The sequence below is a fragment of the Cololabis saira genome, chromosome 3 (assembly GCF_033807715.1).
Source record: "Cololabis saira isolate AMF1-May2022 chromosome 3, fColSai1.1, whole genome shotgun sequence".
Lineage (NCBI taxonomy): Eukaryota > Metazoa > Chordata > Actinopteri > Beloniformes > Belonidae > Cololabis > Cololabis saira.
The window spans coordinates 20,016,929-20,041,067 of record NC_084589.1 but is presented as its reverse complement, the minus strand read 5'-3'; the positions used below and the strand labels follow the sequence as shown (position 1 = coordinate 20,041,067).

The window sequence follows — 24,139 nt, the reverse complement described above, 5'->3', positions numbered from 1 at the left end:
TATAATTGCTCTTTAACTAAACAAATATGTTTTATCCGATTACTCGATTAATCGATGGAATTTTCAGTAGAATACTCGATTACTAAAATATTCGATAGCTGCAGCCCTACTCTTGATGTTAACACACTTTCAAAGCGTCCATGATGGTGTGAACTTGTACTAGTGCATATGTCTTGGGTAACATCTGTAAATGCCAAACTATACAGTATTTGGCATTTACTTAAACTAAAACCTGTTTGCCCATTTTGTCTTTAATATGGTTCCTTTGTTGCCATTCAGATGATGATTTTCTGATTTGATCATCTGCAGGCCATACTTTATCTGCTGTCCATACAAGAGACAGTATATGTCCATGAAATAAATAGTATATATATCTGCTTTTCATAAAATACATGTTTTGTATCTACTGTCCACACGAGACACAGTATAGACGAATAGAAGCTTTAAGCTCAGTTAGTGTTTGAAGGTTTTCGGGGCTTACTTTACCTTGAGACTGTAAACCTTTCTTCAGCTTTGCTCTCCTCTCATCCTGTGGTGGTATTGGCAATCTAGATCAATACAGGGTGAAGTTAGCAGAGTAAATACAAGTAATGTTTAACCAGGACAGAGATTAATAGGTATGTATTGATTATGCATCAAGTGTTGCCACAAGTAATTTCCTGGTCTTGTGTGTGAGTGTCTGTGTTGGAAGGGTAATGCGTGTGTTGGTGGTGTGTTTTTGCTTTAGCTGGACAGTATTGAATAAGTAACTATGTTTGCAATGCTTTACATCCCTCAGCTTAGACAGTGAGACAGACAATGCGCTTATATGCATAAACTTACAGGGAAAAGGCTTTGTTGTACTTGTTACGCTGTTTATTCTATGCGCCTTTTTCAGTCTCAGAAATTAATTTTACTCTTCAGAAGCTGATCAAACATTCAAGCTCACGGATGCATGCACATTGAGGGGGGCATGTGAAGTTTGTTGATGAGCTGATACTTTCTGCACAGTGGACAGATGGCTCTCCTAATCTGTCAGACAGACACTGCGATCTGATGTGATGATTGCTGTGTGTTTGCCCGTGTGTGCCCCTCCATTCACACATGGTTTCTATGGTAAAACTCAACAAATTCCTACTTTGAAGGCTCTTGTTATCATGTGTGTGTATGGGATTTTTTTTCTTTCTTTGTTAATCATTTCATAGTTTTAGGTAAATGTGTCTCTAGTCTTGGTCAGTGGTTGGGTAGGGCTATTATGACACGCTTATATTTCTGAGCTTAAGATTTTGCACTAAAACATTTAAATGTTAAACAGAGGGTGGCTAAACGGCTTTATAAACTTTAACAGTTTAACTTTTGGTAACACTGACTTTTCTGGTATTGTCTGAGGGATGGAACAGTCAAAGCCACCACTGCCTTCCCTTTTGAAATAGGGCTGCAACTAACGACTATTCCGATAGTCGATTAATCATCGACTACTGAAACGATTGGTCAACTAATCGGATTATGACTCTCTAAATTATTAAATTGCTCTTATTTAGGTCTCAGCTTTTAAATTTTGTATGAGGCTGTTTAAGTGATGCGCTAATTATAAATGAAAGACATTAAAGATGGACACTTCATTCAAAAATTGAGATGCACCGATCAGGATTTTGAGGGCCGATAACCGATCACCAAAAGCAGAATCTGCTGATCCTGATATCGAAACTTTCAAATGTCTTATCACAGCGTTGTGTTTAAATTCTATTGTAACATTCCTCCTCAGGTTATCTCCTTTGGACATACCTTGCAAACTGCAAATTTGTTGTCCTTTTCGGACATTGTAAAACTCCCATACCGGCGACTCCATTTTCAGTGTTGATGTTTTGTAGAGACGGCCACGCCCCCTTAAGAGACCTCGGTCTGAGATGTGGGAACGCACGCGCGGGCGGCGGTTTGGTGTTGTAAACGTCGTCGGATCGGCCTGCTTTGAACCATTATTTTGACAACTCCGATTATTCTCCGCCATTATCGGCCGATCCCAATCGGTTGCCGATCGATCGGTGCATCTCTATTCAAATAAAACATATTTTAATGAATTTTACTGGCAGTCGGTGTGGTGTCCCATCGGCCGCCCCCATATTGTTTACCTGGTGCTGTACTTTATTGCGCATGGGCAACTCTCAGCAGAGATAGGAAGGAAGGCGATGCCATACTCTGTTAATTTTTTTTAACCGACAATAGTTGACAATTAAATTCATCATTAAATTCGACTTATTTTCATCATCGATTTTTGTCGATAACGTCGACCAATCGTTACACCCCTACTTTGAAAAAATTATTCACTTTGATGCAAAGTGTATAAATATTACCGCAAATAGTAGCTTTAAGCAACAATAATGGCTTTATACAACACATGAAATATGCAGAAAACAGGGCTCTTGATGTGCCAATGACGTTTGAGTGACAGAACGAATGCTGGCATATGTGATTAGTGGATATTACGATTAAGAAAGTTTCTAGTATTTCTGATGTGTTGGTTCTTTTTAAGTGAATGAGTGTAGCAGAAATGATATTTCAAAAGAAAATGACATCATCCATCTATTCTAACTCCAGACTTTGCCTGACATTACGCACATTGATACATTCCTGTCTGACTACCTGTCTCTGTGTATTGTAATTCCCTGGCAGCATGATTGTCTCGGCTTGATTTAGTTTCTCTGACCTGATATCTGATTAAAGGGACTCAGACGTGTGTAGGAGCTGGATTAGCATATAAAAAGACAGTGACAGGACATCAGATAATTCTGATGCCATCTGTTTTTAATGGAATCTCTTAGAAGAAAAGTGTTTTTGTGTGTATGTGTGTTTATACTTTTGTGTTTTTCCATCCCCATCTCTCTGTTTTCTGTTATTGTCCTCACAACTGTTTCAGGCGTATTTGTATTGCAGATTTGTTTCCCTCTTTTTCCTTTTTTTGTATGTAAACCTTTTCCCTGGTAAAAAGCAGACCCTGCAGTAACACACCTTATGGGTTAAAGGCATGCATTATTCACAATGGAAAACATTAAAATTGTCCCATTTAGTAATTATTAATTAGAAGGCTTGTCATTGTCTTGGATTTGACTTTGACTCTTCCAACTACCTGATGTAGCCATTCAAAAGTGCATGGTGGTGCTTATACTTGCAAGCATCTTTGTAAATGCAAACACACATGCACGAACTGGTGTCAAAGGCAGGCTTGTCTTTTTAAAATGCATCAGTCCCATAGGATTATCCATTTCCTTGTCATTTTTAATTTGTCATAAGTCAGATTTTGATAAATACCACAACTCTCTTGTGCATATGAAAGCCTGGTTGGCAAATGGTGAGATTAAGCATATTAATTTTTCTTTGAGGCTTAGCAGTCTAGCAGGGATGTTGAAATACCGATTTAGTCTTAATGAAATGTGTCTGGAAAGTAAAAATGAGAAGGTATGGATGAAAATAATGGCTGTAATGACTCAAAGAATAAGAAAAACAAATAGTTGTACCAAATACTTTGCTCGGTGTGTTATTTTTGTACTTGCCTTTTAGTAAGATTGTCAAATCTGATATTTTGGAGGATTCTTAAATAGTTGCTAACCTCTGATACTCACACACACCTGAAAGAAGTCCTTTAGATGTATGTACTGGAGGATGGAAATATGTGACAGTGTTCATTTGGAACGTGTTAGCAGGTAAGGAGATCAGGTGATGTGCTCGGGGCAGCACTGGTATTCAATTAAGAGCATTATAGTGATCATGGTGGAGCGGCTGGTGGCGCACGGTCAGAGAATGTGTGCTAGCGATGCGTGTAATTTAAAGAGACAATTCTGGTTGAACAAGGTGGTCCACTAAGCTTATCATGTGTTGTGTGTACAAAGTGCCTTTCCAGATGAATTTACTGCATCCAATCACCTCTTTTATGAACACGCGAGATCAGCAGACTCTTTGAATATTTACAGTTTACAGAGCTTATACCATAACTGTTCCTTTGTCTTAGGAGTTTCAAATACATTCTGTCACGTTTTTCCCTCTCTGCATCTGTTCCTTTCACACAGTTTCAGGTTCTGTTGTCTCTCCAGTTTGTGGTTTGTACTTTGCTAAAAGTTTGGTTTCCTTTCCATCTACTGGTTTTCTTTTTTTTTTTTCTTCCTGAATTCTGAAATATACGTTTCATTTTCTGCTTTCCACACTTGAATTGTGTGCTTTAGTCTTTCATTGGCACCTTTTCTCCTTCTATATTTGTTTTCAACATAAGTGATTTATAGTTTTTCTTTCTTTATTTTTGAAACAGCATGCCCTCGTCCTCATTTCCTTAATTTCCTCTATCATTTCTATGATCGTTGTCGAGTGACTATTAAATATTACTGTCAGGTGATGGTGACATAAGTTGGCTTTATAACCTCTGCTCTTTCTAACCCATCACAACACCTGTTCTTTGCATCAGAAGAAATAAGAACTCCCTGCATCTCGGCTATTTGCATTCGATTTGCATACGAACCCCAACTGGCTGTTTTTGTAATGCCAAGAGGCTAAATTCACTATTTATCACCAAGGCCCATAACTAGTTTTCACTTTTCTTGTTGCATTTGCATAACATTTGCATGTCCCCCAGCTTGGAACTGGGAATAAGAGACCAGATGACCTAAATTGTTTCAATTTTACACTGAAATAAAAACAAAGTGGAAGTTTTAATTATACTATTAATCGAATTAGGACACTTCACACAAGGAGCATAAATATATGAAACAGTTAATGCAATAGCTACCTGAGGCTACAAGTTCTCTGTGCTAGCTGCATGAAAGGCACCCCAAGAAAAAAAGACGCTACAATTTGACATAAAGCCACACATTTTTGTGTCTATTCTATATTACTGAAAAAATCAGCAAATGTTAATTTGATTTCCAACTTTTCATAGATATCTGATAATGTAAGAGAGAAGTGTTGGTTCCTCTTACTGACTGAACCCTTTTTCAAGTTTTAAGTTCCCTTTTGATATGTGTCATGGGTCAGTTTCTTCTGTGTGAACTTTGAAAGATGGTGATCTTTCTGTGCTCTTGATTGTGAATGCTCTGGTGGTTAAATAGCAAGCATGTCTTAATTGTGAAGACATTGATGGAACATAAATTATTGTCATCTTGTTTTTATGACTATTGTTCTTTGTGGTCACAAAACACTGCAACACAGGAGTTTGGAAAAATTCACAAATAATAAATGGGTATTCAAGCATTTTTTTTTCTTTTAGGTTTCCAACAATCCCTACTGCATCACTCTCAGAAGAAGATTTTAATTGACTGAAGGACGGATGAATATGTTAATAAACCTCCATAAAATTTAAGAGAGTTATCATTTGGCATTGATTATCTATTAGTTATATATTGCTATAAGATTAATGACTTTTAATTTTGTGCATTAATTGTATCTTAAGAAACATCTGCGTGAATATCTGGCAACTTTCTGCTGCTGCCAGGTGTGTGTTAACATGTGGCGGGTGAAGGAAACGAACATGTGCAGACCGGACTCTTAAATCTTGTTTTGTTTTCTTTAAAGGCCACATGGAGCGCAGGTCTGTAAACTGTGTTTAGTAGCACCGGTTTACAAAAGGGCATATGTTTGCATGCAAGGTCCCATGTCTGTGTTATATACAGCTTTCTCTACTAAATCAACAGCAGAGTAACCATAAAAATCATGAAATGTGATCACAACAAAACTAAATAGATCTTTAGACACATCAATGAATATAGGGGAATCCTATTTATCCTATTTCCTATTTGAAACCTATTGAGGACAGATTCTCTTAGCTACCACCTCTGTTTTTACAAAGGCTCAACCTTTATTGCCACAAGTCACTGAGGGCAGGTGAGCTTTTACATACAGGTGCCCCCGTAGCTTTCTTTCTCTTTGTCCCTCTCTTCCAGGTGACGAGCAGGAGAAACTAACTTGATCCCTCGCAGTCTTGCAACACATTCTTTTTTGTGTACACACCAAATTAACTTGTGGTCTTCCAGTGGCCCTTCGTTTTTCTTTCTGTAAAATTTTCATGCCTCACATGGGGGCACACATCCTATTGATTATTAACTGCCCTTGCCTAGAGTGAACAGCAAATATAGTCACATTTTGTAATGTTGGTAAAATGGTGTACCAATATTTGTCTAGTCTGTTATTGTTGTGAAATAGGGAACTGCCTGCGGTTACCATGATGTGCATGACTTTGTCAGTTGGCTTTGAGGCACACCTCTCTCTCGCTCTCTGTCTCTCTATTTTTCTTTTTCTTTTTACAGTTTCCGAATTAAGTTTACAGGTTAATATTTTTCGATGTTTGCTATCATTTATTACGATAAAGAGATGATGTTCTAGGTATTTATTTGAATTGTAGTGTGACGTATGTAAGAGTTAAGAATCTCAAACATGATGAGGAGCGTCAGTTCAATCTTGAGTATCAGGATACTGTTGGGTTCAAATTCAAGTACAGATGCACTCATAGTAAGTTGGGGGGTGGGCTTAAACCTATGAGGAAGTTCAAGTTGGAGGCTGACAGGTCTCAGGTTGACAACTTGATTAATATTTAATGTAGTAGTACGGTAATTTGTTTTGTCCAGAATGTTTTCCCATAAATACATGATATTTCTACATATACTTTGGACAAAATGCCAATGAAAAACAGTTATAGAGCTAAAACCGAATAAAAAAAACTTGGTTTTTAATAATATTGTTCCACTTTAAGCATCACAGATGCATGTTGAGTTTTGATTTTTGAATTTGTTCAGGTCCTTGTTCTGTTCTCAGTACTTCATACTTTTTTTTTTTTTTTTTGAAGGAGCTCTATTAAGTAAAAGTAACTTTTTTTTTAAACATTTTAAATTGACCGACTACATTTCCAGCCTTGACCAGAGTACTGTAAATCTCATGTTGGAAATATGCTGGGTGCTGCATTTAAATGTTTTGGTTGGATTATGTTTGATACATTCCTGAATTGATCTGAGTTCAGTTGAAGTTGATAAACGTCTTAGTTTGCATGGTTCTGTTTATTGTCACATTTTTCCCCTTTTCTGTCTTTTCTTAAATCTCTTTGTTAACTGATTTTATTTCTTGGAATAATGTAAGACATGACATGACAGCATGACACTGATGTTATGACACATGTAATTATGTCTGTGTGTGCAACAAAATGCATGTGCAATGAACAATTAAACAAATGTCATCAAAGACCTTCACTACTTCCCAAGGCATTATCTTTCACAGTTTTTTTTATAAAAAAGAAAATTACAAAAAGGAAAATTCAGAAAAAAATATACGTATCTTCTAAAAAGTGAAAGTGTGTGTCGTGTGTCACTCTGAAGTGTGTCTCAAGTTAAATCTCAGCTATATTACTTTGTCACTAACCTTAGTGGTCATTTTTTCCTCCCAGACACAATGACTTTTGTGCCCTTGACACTAATAATCCCTCTCTCACTATGTGAAATATCTTTTCATGTCTGTGCTGATGATCATAATGGTTTTCTGTCTGAGCTGCAGACTAGTGATTGGCCCCAATTACTGCATGAACCTGAGGCCTCAAATCATCCTATCTTTGCAAGGTGAGACATGTAATGGCAAAAGGCCTGGTTTCCATCCCTTGCTTGTATGCAGCATAATAAATCATCCTTAAAGCACATTTAAGATCTTACTGAATCCACTGCCAGGAGTGTATCATTCCCTTTCTATTTTCACTTATTTTTCTCCACAAGCCTTTTTGTGTCCTTTACCTTGGATTACTCAGCCTCAAAGTGCCTCAAAATATTTGTATCTATCCATTATTATATTCTTGCTTTGCAGTGTCCCACTTACTTTACCGGTAATTACAAATCATCCACTGGTTCTGTCAACAAATATATTAAGGACTTCCACCACTTGTCCAAACCTGAGTCAATAGATATCTGATTGACGTTTTGTTTGTGGTGCCATTTCAGATGTTTTGTGTACTTTTAGTCTAAGACAAGATATTTGTCTGCACCCAGGTGTGACTTCGTGATCAGATGTAAGAGAGACAGATTCTCTAGATCCTCTTGCCCCATAGAGTAAAGCCATCCCCACCCCAATCCAAGTTAGTCACTGGTTTTTCATGGAGCATTTATCATCATCATTTTTTTTTTTTTTACCGAGACCCCACCACATCTCAATCTTATAATGCTGGGCCTATTTTACACATCCTCATTATTTTGTTCACCTTCTATTTTCTGCATATTTTACCTTTTTCTTACCTCCCTCTCAAACTCATCTGTCTTGAGTCTTTTGATTTTATTTTCGTCATCTCCATTCTTGCTCCACCTCCATTTTTTTCTTACTTCTTGCTTTAATGCTTTCCCTCCCTCTCAGCCCTTCATCATTTTTGTTCCCGTCTCTTATTGCTTCAACCTGTCAAACTGACTCTCCCTCTCATATAGTAATGTACTCACAGTTGTTAAGGACAGGAGAAAAATCCCAAGTGAATAGATCTTCCCAAGATGTTGTCAAACTGTTGATGTGAGTGTTATCATGGACCCCTGCTGTTCCTAACTCCGTATACCCTCCTTTCTTCTTAGAGCTTACTGACACATGGAGACACTCCCACCTAGAAATATTTTTCTTCAATAGAGACTGCAGATTATGCACATAGTGATACAGCTGAGAATTTCAGACACTTAAAAGTAGTGTCTGAAAGGACTACAGTCTGCGACACTGGGTTTGTGTGTGCATGAGGGAAAAGTAATGAACAGTGAAAAGTACTAACATGAATTGTGTCTATACATGTGGATCATTTTTCACTTTTAAAATAATTTATCGATTTCACTATAATTTTTTTCATTTGCGTGTTAAGTCTAAGAATGAAGAATTGAAAAGGGTCAGTGAAAACACTTATATTTTCAGATCTTATACAGCAGTGTGTGCAATTTTTCCACTTATGATTGACAGGTATCAGTGGTGGTTTGTGTGCGTGTCTGTGTGTGTGTTTGCATGTGGACATATGTGCAGTCAGCCAACATCTCTCTAATGACAGTTGATTGCATTATCATCCACAGCTGAGTGGCTGCTAGACGGAAAGACCAACTGCCAAACCCGAAGGCCACAATGTGTGTTAGTGTCCATCTGTGTGAGCTATGTGTGCATGTCTTCGTGGGACAGTTTGTGACAATATGCTTACTTACGCAAGTCCTTATTTGTGAAATTTGACTGGATATGAAAGTTATATGTCCCCCATAAACTATTTTATATATTACCACAACAGTGGCCAGTATACCTATCAACCGGAATGCATGCATCCTCACTTTTTCCTTGGGGAACAGGAACCTTTTAGGCAAAAAAATGTATTCAGCTGGGAATCTGGGTGTCCTAACCAAACAAATCCAGCTTGTCTTTCCTGACATCCTAACTCTTTTTATATATATATATATATATATATATATATATATATATATATATATATATATATATATATATATACACACACACACGCACACTCACTGACCACTTTATTAGGTGCACCTGGTCACATGGCAGCAACTCAATGCATTTAGGCATGTAGACATGGTCAATATATACATACACACCGGCCACCTGCATATTTTCAGCTGCATAGGATGAAGGCTGAATTGAAAATGTAGTACATTTTTGGCATTAAATGCATCACATGCTACACTTAAAATATATTGAGTTTTCTAGACAAGATACAAATCTAGGGGATTAAACTTTAAACACAAAGGTCTTTTGTTTTGCATTTCCCCCCATATATTCATGATATTTTGTAAATAAAATGATTCACTGATAAATTGTGCCAAGAATAGTAATTGTCACTTGCTTCCAAATTTCTGTGAGGACATAGTTCATGACAGTGACCTCACTCTGAGATGCATAATGCTGGTGAGTGGGTCACTGCCCTAGCACTGCCCTCCAGTGTACCTGTCCCTCCCAGCCAGTAAACCTGGCACTCAGCTGTCTGGTCAGCCTATCAGCCACACCGCCCTTATTAGCTCAGTCAAGTGTGTCTATTCACCCCAAAGCCACCCCTTGTTCCAGCATTCTTACCCCTGTATCCCCTCTACTCACTGTATCTCAAGGTCAGCTTGTCCTGTGTGTTTGTGTGTCTGTGTTTGTATCAGTATAGGATGAGCAATCTTTTCGAGGGGCTGGGGGACAGTGGAAGAAATTATGTGTGGGATGGATTGGAGGGTAGAGGGCAGAAATAACAAGGGAGAAAGCTGTGTATGTGTGTGCATGTGGAGGTAATTGGGGGTGTGGTGGTGCTTTGGGAAGGCTGGGGTTGGAAGGTAGAAAGTGGGTCATTGAGGGGTTTGTGAAGCACCAGGAGCATCATATTGACCCCAGGGCTGCTCTCCGCCTCTTCTCTTTCTGTCTTACACCCAGTCAAACACACTCTAATTTCTCGGCTTTAGCCCTTATATCGAATACCAGGGCTGAAAACCGGATTAGAAAGTCTGATCTTCCACTGCTCTGATTTTGGTTTAGAACATTTGGCTTGCTTGTATATTCTGGTGTAGTTTACACAGAAATTGACTGGACAGACTCATAACCAGGGTAAAAAACATTATTTAGGTTCCTTGTCATGTCATCAACATTTGATATTGATGACATGCATCTTTGACTGTGTTCAGATATAGCTTGTGAGGAATATCACAGTTTGAAAGCTTGATATGGATATTCAGTGAAATTCTAGTTGTGTAAGGCGCCTATCAATCATAGAGAGATAATTATAGTGTTTGGACAGTAGAGGGCCCAGAGTTCCTTTTCCTGCAAAAACATACACAGTATGACTGCAACAACTGTCCCTGAATTGCTTGAAAAGCCCAAAGACAGATACTGTTGTAGTCAACAATATTTTAAAGAGCAAAGCACTCCCCTGGCAGGAAGAAAACAAATCTGTTTGCAGAGTAATCACTCTGGGAGCTCCATAGTGCTACCAAACAAGCAGAACAACACACATTTACTTGAAGCAAAAATTGAAGACAAAACATTGAAATTTGTGGGGATTGTTTCTGTACTTAGTCAAGGATACTGCCATTTTAAAATGGAGCGTGGGTAATACAATTGGACATGCTGAATTCATATGAAAAACACTGGTAGAAAGAAAGAAAGAAATGTGTAGAAGTGAGTGAATATTATCACTATCGGAAAATGTAAATTTAAACCATATTCTATCAGAACATTTTAGTAAAATGTTTGAAACAGTTGACTTATAGATGTGTAGATTTATGTCTGCCCTTTTGTACATCTGCATACAGTAGATACGTTGGAGTTTGGGGAAATGACCCTATTCCCATTCTGCGTTTTATTGTTTTAATGTTTCCCGGCTGTTCCGACCCTGCAGCTGAGCCTCTGTTTGTCTCTGTGGGGTACAGCACACATACACCTGCGTATAAAATCAGCATCTACACTTGCAAAGCTTGCATCATTTTAAAGTGTTTTTGAAGCAAAATGTTTGTGTAATTGCACATAAAGTAGATATGACATATGTACAAAATCATGTTTTTTTTTTTTTTTTTTTTTTTAATCATCATTTTTGATAAACATGCTACTTCATATCAACTTTGGATGCTATGTTACTCCAACTCTACTCATTCATGCTTTCCTGTTTGATTATTCTTACAGTAAATCTCATTTGGACATCTTCCCCTGCTTTCACCTTATTTACTCCTAACAGTGATGCTCCTCCATGCTTGTGTGTGCTACTTATCTTTTTCTTTTTATCTGCAGTTGCAACCATCCAGTCCTTGTTCTTTTCTTTGTTTTGTTGGCATTTCTATCTATACTTAGTTTGTTATTGCACCTGCTCCCATAACTTCTTTCTCTCATTGCAAAGAACAGTGGGATTGAAATATATGTATGATCTTGTTTATGTGTCTCCCCAAACACGCACATGGACTGACCACAGGTGCTGTGGATCCAACAGGCCCTTTCTATGTGATTTAAAGTATCATGCCCAGGAATAACCTCATGGATTTGATTTAGTAATTTGGTTCAGTCAGTGGCAATGTTTTCAAAAGATTGAGTTGGTATGGGCATCTTCACACATAGAAATACCTCCATACGAATACAAGCAAATTGAAACAAAACACACATGCACAAAAGTGTCTGCATAGCAGGGTAGGCAGTATAAAATGGATGGAATTCCTCATATTTCTTATTCATGAAAACACAAAAAAAATCCCAATCTTCTGAGGTTGGTGTATGATTCGTGTATAGGATAAAACATAAAAAGGAAAAAGATGAGAGGCCTGTAATTTTCATCATAGGTTCACTTCAACTATGAGAGACAGAATAGGGGGAAGAATCCAGGAAATCACATTGTAGGATTTTTACTGAATTAATTGGTAAATTCCTTGGTAAAATAAGTATTTAGTCACCTACATGTATAGCCCAGGACTGCTGCATGTTTTTGTGAGGGTAGCTCAAATTAGCTACCCAAGGGGAACACAGGGAGAACATGCAAACTCCACACAGAAAGGCCTTTTCACCAACCCCACCCAGGTCATGGGGGAACTTAACATGCACTCAGTGCCCACAGCGTCCCCGGCAGGAATTGAACCCAGGACCTTCTTGCTCTTAGACGGCTGCACTACCAGCTGCAACACGTATTAGCATTCAACTTTGAAAAAACAGAAACACCTCTGTGCTGCAACAGAATTGTTCACAGCTTCTTAATAATTCTGACTTTATAAAGTCAGAAATCCTGACTTTGTTAAATCATCCTACGATCAAGGATAAAGTTTTAGTTCCTCAAATAGTTTTAATATGTCCTCACAAGTGATGAGGATATTTGGGTGCAGATACAGAGGGCGCTGAGGTTAAGGGGATAGTATGTTCAGGAAAATCTCAGCTCCACGTTTTCTGTCGACTCTGAGACAGCAGGAAAATAAACGGCTCTGTTGCAGAAGAAGAAGAAGAGGAGGAAAAAAAGTCTTAAAGCAGACTTAAGTACATATTGATTTCTAGATATATTCCCATTTACATATCATACTGGTCTAATAAGATATATATACCGTATTTTCTGGACTATAAGCCGCTACTTTTTTCCTAGGTTTTGAACCATGCGGCTTATACAAAGGTGCGGCTATTCTGTGGATTTTTCTTCCACCGCTCGGAGGAGTGCTAACCGGAATTAGAATAAAAACTAAGATAAAATAAATGCAAAGAAGAATACTTTACTTCTTCTTTAGCAGATAAAAGTAGGTAGAAGCAGATTTCAAACAGATAAATAGATAAATAAATAGCGGTTATTTTCTCTTGGTTCAGTCCAGTTTTAATCAGCAAAGTTGCTGCCGTGTTAAAAGACACTGTTAGGAAAGGATCTATTTAGGTACAAACATGTACATCATTTACAGTTCAAAATCCTTCTGTACATGTAGTAAATATCTAATCTAACAACAGAAATATCTGCGGCTAAATATCTTTTTTTTTTAAATAAAAGTGGGTGCGGCTTATATACAGGTGCGGCTTGTATATCTTTTTGTATTTTTTTTAAAAATAGAGCGGGTGCGGTTTATATACAGGTGCGGCTTATAGTCCAGAAAATACGGTATATATATATATATATATATATATATATATATATATATATATATATAACGAATTGATAAGATGTATGTTGTTATATTTTATAATACTGCCATGTTAGACTCTGTGCACAACATGCTTGCATACACACCCACCAGCATGCACGTCTGCCCCTTAGGCCCCACTTCATCTGATAAGTCAACAGTTTTGTGCACATTCTGTCCCAATAAACTCACACACTAACCTGATGTGCACAACAGGCAAATAATAACCAAATTACTTCTATGCCATTGGTTGCATGTCTATGCTTATGCAAATATTATACAAATAGGAGATTCCAGAAAGAGTCTAACAGTCCCGCATATCTTCCAGTGGTGGGAATTTATGAGCACTTAGATACTGAGTCACTCAAAGGTTACACCTGGCTTCTTTTTCACACTGATATTGCAACTTGTCTGCCAAAAGGTAACCTATCTAATCTGATATTTGGTCGGATATTTTAAAATGCTGATGGCATAGGAAGCATTAAGAAGAAGAGTTGCGTAATTGCTGGAACCATTTAAGGCATCATTTTAAAGAAGTGGTTACACCCATTTATATTTTTCTGTGTCAAATCAATCATCACTAATGGCATTAAAGGTGACATATTATGGCATTTAATGTATATTTATTTATTATTATTTATTTATTTAAACAGGCCTTGAATGTCTTAAAAACAATCTAAAGCTTGTTTTTTCTACATACAATCACAAATCCAGCCTGTGGACCCTGTCTCTAGTTTTACCGCTTCTAAAGCCTTTTTTCTCTTCATTTTCAGGGCGGGGGGGGGGCTATGATAATGAGGCTCTGCGCTGATTGGCTGCTTGAATGACGTGTAGCAGGGGAGGAGAATAAGCCTCGCTCCGGCCAGAGCAGCCGGCTGCGTCGTACACAAAACGTGTCCCATGCGAGAAGCTTCTGCGACAAAATCAATTCCATGGCTTTATTTTTTTTGTATTAGACTGTCCTAACTGGCCGCGAGTTTAACAGTTTCAGTGTGGACAGAGAGCGTCCGATGTCACGCAGCTCGACGTGATAGTCGGACGCTCGGACGCTGTAAACGGATCTTAAAGCCTGATTTACGGTTCTGCGTTAAATCGATGCGTACCCTAGGCCGTAGGCTCTGCGTTGGTGTAACGCGGAACCATAAATCAGCCTTTAGTCACCTCGTCTTCACACAGGAAGATTTCTCATAATTTCTTATGTTACAAGACAGATGAATCATGTTAACTGTAAATAAATCACAACACTGAATTTTCACATATGACAACTTTATTGTTAAAAAAATAAAATATGAGTTGTATATAAATAACATTTATGCACTATTGCTGGCTCAAGGAAGGACCGTGCGTTTTCTTTTTTTTTTTTTTAAGATTTTTTTTGGGCTCTAGTGGCCCTTTATTGGAGATGCAAACTGGAAAGGGGTAGAGAGAGAGAACGGGGGAGACACGCAGCAAAGGTGCGCGGGCTGGATTCGAACCCGCGACCGCTGCAGGAGGAGGACTGTAGCCTCAGTATATGAGCCGCCGCTTAACCCACTGCGCCACCGAGCGGCCCAGGACCGTGCGTTTTCTGAACGTGTCGTTGAACAGCTTCAGGTGCTTGGAAGATCTGAAACCAGACAGAAAAAAATGTATTACTAATTTACCTAACGAGTGAGTGGCTCCGTTAGGGAACTCTGGAGCCGGGCCGGTCCGTGAGCAGCTCTGTATGCGGCGCCGGTGCTCCGGAGCTAAGCTAAATACTTAGCCCATGCAAAGATCATACAAATATAAATAACATAAAAAAAAAGGAGCTTACCGCTGACTCGTGTGCAGTTGCCGGGTACGTGCTGTGGGAACTGATCCTTTTATAGGCTGAATTATACTTCTGCGTCAAAACGACGCCGTGTCTACGGCGTGTGGTTTTTGGACACGCAGAGGACACGCCGTCACATGCGCCGTCAGTGACGTGCACCTCCCGAAAATTGTAACTACGCGTCGAGGAGACGCCATCCACACGCAGACCGAGAGGGCTGTGATTGGTTTGTTTGAAAGCGAAGCATTTCCGGTTTCCGGTTTGAATCAGTAGTGAACTTCCAGGGCTTTTTTCTTCGTTTATATGTGATTTTTTTTGTTTTTGTTTTTTGCACAATAGTTGTCCTTATTTCTTTGATTTACTGTGACCGGAAAAAGTCGGATAAACCATTCAGAAAAAGATCGCTAACTAGTGGCCGCGGGGGGTACTGCACCGCGACCAAACGGAGAGACGGAGAACTCTGAACGATTCGTGACGGCACCACGGGTGCGCCGTGTGCTCTGCGTGTGTGTGACGCAGAAGTATACTCAGCCCTTTAGAGGGTAAATGTCGATGCAAAATCTAATTTCTACTCTCCCTCACTGTTCAAACAGCCACCGCTTCTAAACAATGGCAGAGCTCCAGCCGGCGGAGAGAGCTGGTTGTGGGCGTGGTTTCAGCAGCGGAGGCCGAACCTCTGCGCCTATGGTGTAGTCACCATAGGCGCAGATTCTAATCGGCTCAAAAAAAATCACGTGACACTGGGGGATTCTGTCGGGCGGGGGGTCACAGACCTTGCAGAAATTCATGGGATTTCGTCTCCCCTCTGCTGGCAGGGTGAGGGGAGACCACTTTATATATGTTAAAACAAGAAAAAACGTGTTTTTCATAATAGGTCCCCTTTAAATGATCAAAAATGTCTGAGAAACTATTGAGTTTCTCTTGAATTACCTTTCTTTTAGAATTTGAGACCAATTTAATTCAACTGACTGTATATTTTTAACGGTACACAGAAGTCATGGTTCGGTACAACAGGAAAAAAGAAACGAAAAATGAGACGTGTATAAGGGTAACTTTTTTCATTTATTTTGAACAGAATGCAAACCTAAAAACAATCTCCTTTTATAAAAAAGTTAAAAATAGATAGAATAAAACAAAATGAATGAACAGAAGGGATACGTTGTTGAACACGTCTTTTTCCTCGCGCCAGTGATTGGCATGTCGGGGTGCCGTCTTATGTGCGTTAGCATGTTTGATGTATTGCCAGTAGCACCTAAGTGAAACAACACGCGTGATTTAAACAAAGCCGGCGGCTCTTCTAACTCCACACTCCATTCTTTTTCTTCTGCTTGTTCCGTAATGTCGGTTGCTGACATCTTTCAGGCTCATTATCGCCACCTGGATTTACGCGAGGACTCAACTTTTTTAAGTACTCACTCAGATGTATTTGTCATGTGACTACGTGCACCGAACCGTGACGCTCGTACTCTGTAGTTACGGGAGAAATACAAATACCGTTACACCCCTACTTATTTGTACTGTTTACATATATCTGGATTTTTACAAAGTGATTTATACAATCTGATTATTGCAATAATGCAATGACAAGTGTGATTTATGCTTTTATAACAGCCATGAGTAGTGTCAATTCATTTATTTACATGATTCATAGCAATAATGTCTTTCTTTTTGAGATGAAAAAAGGAGCATAGACAACATTCACTGGAAATGTGAAAGGTTTTGTAAGTGGCCAGCTAATGTGGTCCTCATGTTGAGTCTAGTTTCTGTGACTTTTTATAGCCCAGCCTTTTTTGAAAAATATGGGCAATTTTTACAAGCAATGCAAAAGTGACTTTTTCCCTTGCTGTGTTGTAAATCAAAGTATGTCAGCAATAACTGTTTTGAAAAGGGATTAACTTTGAACTACAGTGTATTTTTTCAAAGCAACAGCCATTGTGGAGTTTTATATTTTAAAACCTACATGTTTGAAGTTAGCACTATTTCATTTGTTTTAATTACTCTTAAAGAGTAATTTCAATTTAGTTTTCATTTAAGAGTTGTTGTTGATGGTATATTGCAAAGAAAAAAAACTAGAAATCTAAAAAATCCAAGCATTACATCTCCGGCGCATTTATTTCCCAGTGTACTGTTCACTGGTGTTATTTTCTCTCTGTAATTTTTATCTGTTTGCAGACAAATTGTGCTGAATCTGTAGATATGATTGGTTTCTCTCTCTCTCTCTCTCTCTCTCTCTCTCTCTCTCTCTCTGTCTTTGTGTGTGTGTGTGTGTGTGTGTGTGTGTGTGTGTCCTGTGCGCATGTTAAACTGATGGAAAGCTTGTTATTGTCGGTTGAGAAAACTCCCTTGGGACAGAGAGGCGGCAGCAGCAACGCAGCTGAGACCACTCCCAGCACAGTCCTACGTGTGTGTATGTGTTGGTTGTCAGGCTAATAAAGAAAGGGATAATTAGCATTTTTTTTGCCTGCTGAACGTACTCTCTTTATCTCTTTCTCTCTGCTGGTTCTCAATTCGCTTTACTGATTGTCAGTTTTTCATTTTATCCTAAATTTTCATACATAGTTTTTGTACATTTAGAATAACTATGTTTTTGTATTCCTATTTCCAACCAGACAAAAGCTAAGATAGACCCACACCTTATACCTCCTGACTTATCTTTCAGTGTGATTCATACCATTTTTGTGCTTTATTGAGGACTGTAATTGTGTTTTATGTCAAGGAAAAAAAGGTCGAGTGTTGCTTACTGTAAGATCCAATCAGACACCTCAAAGTTAAAGCTTCTGCACATATATATTGTAAAGAAGATATGGTTTCTATATTAATTTGATCAGGATTAAAAGTTTTATTTAAAATGTTGATATGCATGTTTTTTTTAACCAAATTAAGCTCATAGAAAATCAATTATACAGTATTATATAGTATTGATATGGATTGTTTAGCTTAAATGAAAATGAGAGGGGATTTGTCTTGTCTTGTATCCTGTTTGATAAATTTGGTGCTTTAACACAGTAGCTCGCCTTTCCTCCATAAACGGTGTGCTTTCTTTGTTGAGGGAGAGAGGGGTTTGAGGAGAACAACTTTTCCTCAGGCAAGATGTGGTGTGGTTGGTAATCTCTCCTTTCTTCACATTCTTGGACATGCTGTGTTTTTCACAGAAACACACACTTTGTATATATCAGATTATCTAATTTCTGAGAATGGTGTGTGTGTGTATATGTGTGCTTTTGTGTGTTTGTATGCTTGACTGCAACACGGAAATGGATTCTAAGTGAAATATCTAGTTCAATGTGGCGTTAAGGAGCAGGCCGCTAGCTTCCCACTGCCGCGGTGCCACAGCTCTTCAAGTGTGTGTGTGTTTTTGTGTGTGACAGCTCTGCGGGCAGTGCCATGATAAGCCTGCCACCATTGTCTTGAGTAGGGACTGAACTTAATATCAAAAAGAGTAGGAAAGTGCTGTGCATGCTGATCAAGCATATGTTTAAGTGAACATCGCTGCTTTTTCTTCAGACATGACAATGTGTCTGCTTCTTATGGTTTACACTTTGTGATGACAGTTTCGGTTATATTGGACCTATTAACTTTTATATGAATCACTTTCATCAAACATCACATCTGAAGTGCTGCAGTCCCATTAAAGAACAGATGTGCCAAGTAGCAGTGGGCATTTGACATATGAGCAGTTGTCCAGTGAATTGTGTTGCTAAGAGTTATTACAAGATAATCAGCTGCAGTGGTTAAAAAAACAAGGCTGCTTAGTGACTTGCAGCAGCTTTGGGATAATTTAAAAACATAAAATATAAGAGTTTTAAATGGCCCTAGTTTGCAGCAAGTTAATAACCGCAGACTTAATGGAAGCTGGATTGTAGATCAAGTTGCAGAAGCTGCTTCACCTTCATTTACAGTAGTTGTGCAGGTGTTTGTGCACTTTTTGCCGGGTTATTGTCTGACATGACAAAACTATAATTTAAAAAAAATTTATATTACAATAGGGGTACTTATCCCAAACGTCTGGTACCATCTGCCTGGAGCCAATTAGTACTTTAATGCAGACCAGTCCTAAACTGGTCCCATTTTTGCACCAGTTCTTACCCAGCTACTCATCCCTACCGCCAAATCAACTTGCTACTAAAGTGAGGTCATGCTGAGTCTTAGAACAAAGTTGGATGATTTTCAAAGCTGAAATTGTCTGACTGGTTTTATTTAAAATATATTTTTTTAGTAAACGGGGAAAATTAATGCTTTTTCTTTTTTTTTTTTTTTAACTGAAGGAAAACATAACTGAGGTTCACATCTGTTCATGAATTCTTCTACACCTGTTATTTATACTGTACCATAATACTTTAAACCCTTAGACACATAATTACACTGTTTTGTTGTTTAAACAAAGTTATTTCTTTCACACCTTTGTAGAGGTTAAAATCTAAGTTGAAGAAAATGTGCACATGTTGACCCATCCATGTTTTAACTACAGAGGAAATTGCCTTGTCTGATTCTGTACATATGATAGGATTTTTTTCTTTGGCCATTTGCGGAAGTCATTCTTACAATTTCATCCTTTAGAATTTACTCAACTTTGCTTCATTTTACAGATGACCCAGCAGAAGCAGACCTGTGGTTACTAAACAGCTGCACAGTGAAAAACCCAGCTGAGGACCACTTCAGGAACTCAATCAAGTATGTTACACAAAATACAGACTCAAACACCAGTGCCTGTATATTTATAACTTCACCTGGGGAGTTGACATGAGCTGATTAGGGCATTATAAGGGCATTATATGGGCATTGGATGAACATTAATAATATTCTCGAACAGGTTTTAATGTTCTCTTAAAATGAATCAGTCACAGCAGCTTTAACTACTGGAAATATTGAATAATCATATCTTTAAATATAGCTGTGAAACTTGTTTTGAAACTAGATCTTTATTTCTGAAGTGAAGAAATTAAGATGAGAAATGAGAGAATTCTGTATTTAGACAAGCTTCTGGTAATGTCGGTGTTATGTCACTCGGTAAACAATAAAAGAATATTGAAAATAATTTTTTTCATAGGTATTTAGTATATCAGTAGAACAGCCTGAATAATGTTTATTTGGCCCATCAAGATTCAATTTATGACAATTAAAGAATGCTACTCATCCTGCAAATGTTTTTGACTAATATGACTTTCTACTCCAGTACAGCCATGAAAACAATCGTGATTCCTTTTTGCAAATCCAATTATTCTCATGCATAAACGTGTGTTCTTGTGTTTATTAGATCTTTTTAGTATGTTTCCCATGTTAGATTCCACGTACTACCAGTCCCACTGGACACACACACACACACACACACACACACACACACACACACACACACACACACACACACACACACACACACACACACACACACACACACACACACACGCATGCACACGCATGCACACGCATGCACACGCATGCACACGCGCGGAGAGGAAGAAACACACATATTTGCATAAGCACAGAGAAATTAAACTTGAAACTGTTTAGCATTTTTATTAATTTCCCTCCATGAGGGGCACACAAACCCTGCGGATATGTGCTTTTGTGTGAGACTGAGCTGCTTGGTGTGTAAAATTGGGATTCTGCTACTGAGTTTAGCTGGGAACTCTAGATCTCACTGTATAAATATATTAGATGCCATTAATAAAGACTATCAGTTGAAAGTAGGGATGTCCCGATCAGGATTTTCTGGCCCTGATCCGATTCTGAGTCATTTGTCTTTGATTATCTGCCGAGTCCCGATCCGATACTTTCGTAACACATTAAAAAAAAGAACAAATGCAAAATAAACAGATCTAGGTTGTCCCCTATTTTTATTTTATCCACCTCATTTTATCATTTAGCACTTAGTGCAGTTCTCTTCGAGGTAGCTTGAATGGTCAAGTAATAATAGTGGAACTATTAATCATAAAAATAATGGAAATTTCAACATAAATTTAAAGGGGACCTATTATGAAAAACACGTTTTCTCTTGCTTTAACATATATAAAGTGGTCTCCCCTCAGCCTGCCAACTCAGAGAAGGAGGAAAGCAACCAAATTCTGCAGTGTCTGTACAGCCGCCCGGATGAGCCGTCCAGAGTGATGGGCTGCTCCCGTCGTTACGTAATGGCGGGCGCGATTTACATAGGTTGGCCTCCGATTCGTGAAACCACGCCCACAACTAACTCCGCCGGCCAGAGCTCCTGCCATTTTTTCATAGCGGTGAATCGCGTCATTGCGTCAGGCAGCCAATCAGCACAGTGCCTCATTATCCTAGCCGCCCGCCCACTCAGAATCCCACATAGATAATGAGGTTAGAGAATGGGATGATAAAGACATGGCTCAGAGGCTGAATTTCTAATTTATTTAGCAAAAAGAATCAAAAGCTTGTTTTTAAGACATTCAATGCCTGTTTAAAATAGGTATTAGATGCCATAATAGGTCCCCTTTTAAATTAAATAAAAGCAGCAGCTCAACTTAAAATACCCAGCAGGCATGTAAACAAATAAGCAAATAAAAGAGCAACAGTATCATAAAGTACGGCCAGTAATGTATTTTTACACTGTACTCTTACTGCTTACTGTCCTTTTCTGGCTTAAAGAACAAAATGTATGTGTTTGAAGTGGCCTACAGTCTTCCTTGCGGTCGCCAGGGTGTCCATCATGCTGCCTGATAAAGCAATCCCTCGTGCATGCAAAGTCAGCAAAAATGCAACACAGCCTGTGGCGTGTGTTCAGTTTAGGAAGACAACACAGACGCCAGCTTTGTTCGGTTTTCAATCACCGTTGTAACGTAACTTTTATTTATTTGCCTCCGCTGTAATACGGCTGTGCGCATGTGCAGATCACCACAAATAAACAACTTTATTGAACTCACTTTATGTGACAGCCCACACTCCGCACCCTCACATCACCCATAGCTTTTTTCATATTAGCAGCGTTGTCGCCCTAAATTACGTGGACCAGTTGCTTGTTGATACACCAAAATAATGAGAATAAAATAAATATCCAATCCCTGATCACGATGCAACGTCCGATTTTGATCAAGTCTAGATTCCTGAAAACCATTTGGAATATGCCCACCTTAGTTCAGTTACTGCAGGTTAGTTATTCAGCTTTGCTGGTTTGGCTTATGCTCACATTTACTTGCTTTACTTTACATCCAGTCAAATCTGGCCAAACATCCTCATTTTAAATGTTGATAGTGAAACAGCATCCAGTGCTGGAAATCTATTTATAGAGACCGAAGGTGTTCTATTATATTCTTTTTTTATTTTTATTTATTTACATTATTTTTAAAATTGTATTTACTTATTTTTAAAGCAGCTTGTAATTATCTTCTTGACCCTGAATTGGAATAAGCGGGTTTTGTCCTTAGATGGATGGATTTAAATATGTTTTTACTGCTATAAAGTTGGTATTTTTAACATGGGAGTCAGTGGAAATGTACTTGTTTTTGTAGCCGGTCCCCAGTGGTTGGTAGTGCAATAAAATGCAGTTCCTATATCTTTTTAGCTTCAGACGAGCTTGGTGAATATAGCCACTTTAGGAGATAGATGTTTTGTTATTTGTGCAACTGTCAACCTCAGTGGAAAAGTCTGCCTGTTACGGTCTATATTGTATTAAAGCAGCACAATGTAACTTTCAGCTTTTCTGAGTTTGGCGGCATCTTTTGGACAAAAGCGGTAGTGCTTTACCAGAAAGAACACTACGTTTCCCATGAGCACCAGCGCGTACTGCCGGAAAACTCTTGTCCAGTCGCGTGCATTTGTTTTGAGAGAAGACGGGACGCTTTTCTGTTTCACCAATAGAACAGACGGAACGCAAAAAAAAAGATGTTAAACTGCTGGAAAGGAACTGGAATTTACCGGGATACCTTAAACAAGGAAGCCAGGGAGCGGTATATGGAGAAAATAATGATTATTAACGGTCTGGATCCATATGAAATCCCTACTGAAGAATGGAGCTACTCGTCGGAGCTGCACTCTTTAGAAAGGATTTACTGCCGCAGTTCTGCAGAACCACCGTCTCCGGCTACCTTGTTTAGGAGTGTTTGGCAGCTGCTTTGGTAAATGTTTGACTCGCCATGTGTTTCAATAAATTTGTATAATAGTACAACATACAGTACATGTTTTGTATCCCTCTTACTTCTCTTTTCTTTTTTTTTGACTGCTATATTATGTTGAAGAGGCTCCGAGGCGTGAGCAATATTTTTGTTTTCCTCGTGAGATTATTTTTTTCCTCTGCAGCTACAAATAAGAGTTAATATTTTTTCCTCAACAAACTAGTTTTATCTGAAGATTGGGGTTAATTGCACCGCAGAGAGCTGGCCAGCAACTGCGTTTAGCTGGCGAAGTGGGGAATAAAACCCATGTTTTGATCCGACCCGGTCTGTGTGAGTGTTTGTGGTTTGAGGCTGATTTATGGTTCTGCGTTAAATTGATGCAGAGCCTACGGCGTAGGGTACGCGGCGACACGCACCATACGTTGCGCGTCGCCACGTACCCTACGCCGTAGGTGTGCGTCGATTTAACGCAGAACCATAATTCAGGCTTTACTGTGTGGAAGCCGGTGTTTGGTCGTTACAGCCGCGATCCAAGCGAGCCGACGACTCTTTCACTCTTTTACTCTGTTATATCAGATACTTGGCCTGCGTGGTTCTGCCTCCGAGCAGGAAACCGGTGAAAAGTTAAACCATTAGCGATCTTTTCCCCACGTCTGTTGTGTGGAGCTGCTGCAGCCACAACGCAGCCACGGGTTATGCGCTTCTGCGGAGCTGCGCTCCACGCCCCG

General features: G+C 38.8%; 1 protein-coding gene across 1 annotated transcript in view; it reads left to right on the top strand.

Moving 5' to 3' along the window:
- cdkal1 (CDK5 regulatory subunit associated protein 1-like 1) overlaps positions 1-24,139 on the top strand; it is a 245,557-nt gene that overhangs the window by 20,773 nt on the left and 200,645 nt on the right. The window contains exon 4 of the mRNA XM_061718279.1: positions 19,932-20,016. Within this exon, the coding sequence (XP_061574263.1) occupies positions 19,932-20,016 (85 nt within the window). The remainder of the gene's footprint in view (positions 1-19,931; positions 20,017-24,139) is intronic.